At 48.0% G+C, this 5,105-nt stretch overlaps 1 protein-coding gene across 1 annotated transcript; it reads left to right on the plus strand.

The window, feature by feature from the left end:
* The first annotated feature begins 4,109 nt into the window (after positions 1 to 4,109).
* On the plus strand, positions 4,110 to 4,785 carry LOC103284890 (60S ribosomal protein L15-like). Its single transcript, XM_054723964.1, has one exon. It carries the CDS (start codon positions 4,140 to 4,142, stop codon positions 4,626 to 4,628), a length of 489 nt encoding a protein of 162 aa, XP_054579939.1. The 5' UTR covers positions 4,110 to 4,139; the 3' UTR covers positions 4,629 to 4,785.
* The last annotated feature ends 320 nt before the right edge of the window (positions 4,786 to 5,105 follow it).

Below are 5,105 nucleotides of genomic sequence, written 5' to 3' on the forward strand. Positions count from 1 at the left end.
GAACTTACACAACCTAATTTATCAGTAAATACTGCTTAATGATACTTTCCTAAGGACAATAATCATGTTGCTTTGATAAATAACTGGTGGACCCGATTGTTGGTTCGACCAGTTGCTAAGTGGCAGCATCATGAGGAAGAGTTGAGCAAAGTACTTGGAATCAAAGAAGTTGGCTTTGAATTCCAGGTCCTCCACTTTGGACCTCTGGGATAACGATTAGCCTCCCTGAGATCTGATGTTTTTCACCGAATTCAGTTCATCCAGCATGTATTTACATTCTTTTATATCAGGCCCTGTGTTAGATTTTGAGTATGAGTGAATCCCAGATCCTTGACTTTAAATAACCCAGATTTTAATGCCAGCTATATAGTGGGAATAACAAGCCACCTTCCAGGTTGTTGTAGGTAGTAGATACGATGATTTTATAGGGGAACCCAACACTCTCTGGAACAAATTAAATTCTTAATAAAAAACTATGTTTCCTCTATTCCTAATGCTCTTCTAAGGACTTAAGGTTGAATGTCCTAGATTTTGCAGGATCTTCACTTCTATTTAGTAACTAGAGGCCCAGTGCACGAAATTCATGCACTGGTGGGGGATGTCACTGAGCCCAGCCTGCATCCTCTCCAATATGGTACCCCACAGGGGATATCCGACAGGCAGTCGGACATCTCTCTCACAATCCGGGACTGCTGGCTCCCAACCTCTCACCTGCCTGCCTACCTGATTGCCCCTAACCACTTCTGCGTACCAGCCTGATCACCCTGCCAGCCTGATTGATGCCTAACTGCTCCCCTGAAGGCCCAATTGCCCCCAACTGCCCTCCCCTGCTGGCCCGGTTGTCCCCACTGCCCTCCCCTGCTGGCCTGGTCACCCCCAACTGCCCTCCCCTGCAGGCCTGGTCGCCCCCAACTGCCCTCCCCTGCAGCCCTGGTCCCCCCCAACTGCCCTCCCTCCCGTGCAGGCCCGGTCACCCCCAACTGCCATCTCCTGCTGATCTGGTCCAACCCAACTACCCTCTCCTGCTGACCCGGCCCCCCTAACTGCCCTCCCCTGCAGGCCTGGTTGCCCCTAACTGCCCTCCCCTGCTGACCTGGTTGCCCCCAACTACCCTCCCCTGCTGGCCTGGTCGCCCCAACTGCCCTCTCCTGCTGGCCTGATCACCCACAACTGCCCTCCCCTGCCGGCCATCTTGTGACCACATGGGGACAGCCATCTTGTGTGAAGGTGTGATGGTCAATTTGCATATTACCTCTTTATTATAGAGGATTATCTTCATAGTTTAGGTTTGGACTCATTTACATTTGTATTGCACTTCCTGTGTTCAGGGGTCAGTAAAAATATAGCCTACAGGCCAAACCTACCCTTGGCTTGTTTGTTTATCCTTCCCCACTCCCAGTCATGAATGATTTTTTACACTTCTAAAGGGTTGTTGAAAACAAACAAAAAAGAATATAGGACAGAAACTGTAGGTGGCTGGCAAAGCATAAAATATTTACTTGATTTAACAGAAAAAAATGTCTGATGTCTTTTTTCGAATATCTACTTTATGCCCAGTTGGGTGGCTCAGTTGGTTGGAGGTTGCAGGTTCGATTCCTAGGCAGGGCACATACCTATGTTGAGGATTTGATCCCCTGTCAGGCACCAACTGGAGGCAACCGATGGTGCTTCTTTCTCACATACTAGTAGATCCTTCTCTCTCTCACTTTCGCTCTTCCACTCTCTCAAATCAATAAACATATCCTCCAGTGAGGATTTTAAAAAAATATATTCTTAAAAAAAAGAATATTGACTTCCTAAGTATTCTGACAATACTGAAAAATGCAGTATTTCATGTTACATGTGAGAAAAAGAATCTACTGCTAAGCTCCACATGTAAAAGCTTCATCTCCATAAAGCTCTACCCTATGCATAACCCATGTCACATCACATAATCCATGCACATAGTGATGTGCTGCTTTCATTATAACACTAAGCACCTATTGTGTGCCTTATATTGTATTAAAGACGGCCATTTCTGTCACTGAGAGGTGATTCTCTGTCCCCTGCCCTTGAATGTGGGCAGATTCTGTGACTGGTTTTACCAAGAGGACACAGTGGTTTGTCGTTCCTGTCCCTTGGAGCACTTTCTCTGAAGGCCCTAAACTGCCTTCTAATTCATAAGAAGTCTACTTACCCTGTCACCATTATACTGGAGAGAACTCATGGCATGTAGGCACTGCAGGTGACAGTCTCAGTCCTCTCCAGGGCACTGGGCATATGAGTCAAGCCATTTGGACCCCCTGGACTTGACCATCTGACAGGTGAATACCACTTATTGGTTGACACCACAGTGGACACCATGTGGAGCCAATGAATCACCCTCCTGAGCTCTGCTTAAATTCCTGACCCACACAATATGGATGAGAGATAACAAAATGATTTTTCCTCTTCAAACACTGTGTTTCAGGGTGGTTTGTTACCCACTCTACTAGTAGATAACTAAACATGAGTATTCTGTTTGCTAATTTAATGGAGCTGATCCTATCTAATAAAAGGGTAATATGCAAATTAACCATCACTCTGCAACAAATATGGAGGCGCCCATAGCCACAAATATGGTGGCGCCCATAGCCACAAAGATGGCAGCATCTGCCGGAGCCACAGAGCCAGCGGAGTGGCAGGAGGCTTGGCTTCCTTCTTCGCCTGCATGCCCAGGCCGGCCGCTGAGGGAGACATGCAGGGAGTGCAGTGGGGAGACATGCAGGGAGTGAGCGAGGTTCTCTGTCTGGGGGTTCCAAATCCGCCATTGGTTCCTTTCACCGCTGATTCCTCTCCTTGCAGGTATCCTCCACGCAAAAGCTGTTCTGTGCAAATATGTCATGTCCTAATGGGTGAATCCTAAACTGGGCCACCTAACTCCCGTTAGAAAAAGGACCTGGGAGGAGGGATTTAGGAATCACGAAGCCATTGTGACCTGCTCGGTCTCCAGGCAGTCTGAGACCCTACCAAATACCACCTGAGCTAAACCTGAGAACCAAGATGTTTTCAAGGCCCAAAGTTGACGGGGGTAAGGGGGCAGGGGAGCAAAGCAAGCAGAACAGCCAACTCAACCAAAGACGCAGGAGCCTAAGATAACGCAGAGAAATGTCCTGGCCACCGATGCTCTCCTGCAGACGTGGTGCCCACACCCAGCTGGGGGGAGGGGGTGTGTACGTGCAGAATTTAAGGCCACCAGCAGGAGGGAAAGTCGAAGCATGCCTAAGGATTTTTTGTACATGTCCCACAGTCCAGAAGCAGAGTCAGAATCAAGAAGCGAAGTCTTACCTCAGCGCTGGCTGGGATGTTTAAAAGTATCTAAAAATAGCAGTTCCATCACTGAGTGCACTGCCATGTTTGCCACTGACCTCTGGGTTGATAGCGGCTTGGGAGAGGGAGAGACCGCAGCACTTCCGGTGTCCAAAGAGCTAGCGCTGCAAACCTTGGCCTATTCCGAAGTGCGGTGCTGCTGGAAGCCTTTGGCGCCTTCTCCAGAGCAGCGGAGAGAGGCTGAGAGAGGACAGGCGGATACGGTGGCTCCTGTGGTCCAAATCCTGTCGTTGTCTCTGTTACCTAGCCTCTGCGCCCTCCAGGACAGCCTCAGTACCAGTGCAGAGGAGGCTTTGGAGAGGGTAGTGGTGAGGAGAATGCTTCTGACTCATGATACCCAGTGAAACCGCTGTCAAGAGCCTTTCTAGGGCTGGTAGGAAAGAAAACGCAGCAATGAAGGAAGAATAATGTCTCAAAATGAAGAGGTGTTTTTTTTTTGTTTGTTTTGTTTTCTCTCATCAGCAAAATGTGAATAATACCTAAACCACAGACTTTGAGAGAATTAATTGAAATAAAATTCCAGAAATTGTATAACAGCCAGGCTGAAGTGGATAGGTTGGTTGAGCGTGAGCGTGGTCCTGTGCACAGAAAGGTTGCAGGTTCGATTCCAGGTCAGGGAACATACCTGGCACATACCTGGGTTTCAAGTTGGATCCCTGGTCAGGGCTCCTAAGGAAGGCAATTGAAGGGATGTTTCTTACATTGATGTTTCTCTATATATATCCCTCTCCCACTCTCTCTAAAAATCAATGGAGCCTTTCCGTCTGGCTGCAGCCATCAGGTAAACCAAGATGGGCGCTTACAAGTACATCCAGGAGCTATGGAGGAAGACGCAGTCCGATGTAATGCGCATCCTTCCCAGGGTGCGCTGCTGGCAGTACCACCAGCTCTCTGCGCTCCACAGGTCCCCCCACCCCACCCGGCCAGACAAAGCGTGCAGACTGGGCTACAAGGCCAAGCAAGGTTATGTCATATATCGGATTCGTGTGAGCCGTGGTGGTGGCCTCAAGCGCCCTGTTCCTAAGGGGGAGACCTACAGCAAGCCTGTCCATCACGGTGTTAACCAGCTAAAGTTTGCTCAAAGTCTTCAGTCTGTTGCCGAAGAGCGAGCTGGATGCCACTGTGGGGCTCTGACAGTCCTGAATTCTTACTGGGTTGGTGAAGATTCCACATACAAATTCTTTGAGGTTATCCTCACTGATCCATTCCATAAAGCTATCAGAAGAAATCCTGACACCCAATGGATCACCAAACCAGTCTACAAACACAGGGAGATGTGAGGGCTGACATCTGCGGGCCGCAAGAGCCATGGCCTTGGGAAGGGCCACAAGTTCCACCACACTATTGGTGGTTCTCGCCGTGCAGCTTGGAGAAGGCGCAATACTCTCCAGCTCCACTGTTACCGCTAATATAAGTAAAGTTTGTAAAATTCTTACCTAATAAATAATTTAGGACAGTCATGTCTCCTTAAAAAAAAAAAATCAATGGAAAAATGAATTAATGCCATATCTACAAATGTGGATAATTTAAAAAGAAAAAAAAGAAGTGGGGTGGGAGGCCCTAACCAGTTTGGCCTGCAGACTGAAGGGTCCCAGGTTCAATTCCGGTCAAGGACATGTACCTTGGTTGTGGGCACATCCCCAGTTGGGGGTGTGCAGGAGGAAGCTGATTGATGTTTTTCTCTCATTGATGTTTCTAACTTTCTATTCCTCTCCATGAAAAAAATCAATAAGATATATTTAAAAAGAAAAAAAAAA

Source organism: Eptesicus fuscus, chromosome 2 (assembly GCF_027574615.1).
Source record: "Eptesicus fuscus isolate TK198812 chromosome 2, DD_ASM_mEF_20220401, whole genome shotgun sequence".
In the NCBI taxonomy this organism is placed as follows: Eukaryota; Metazoa; Chordata; class Mammalia; order Chiroptera; family Vespertilionidae; genus Eptesicus; species Eptesicus fuscus.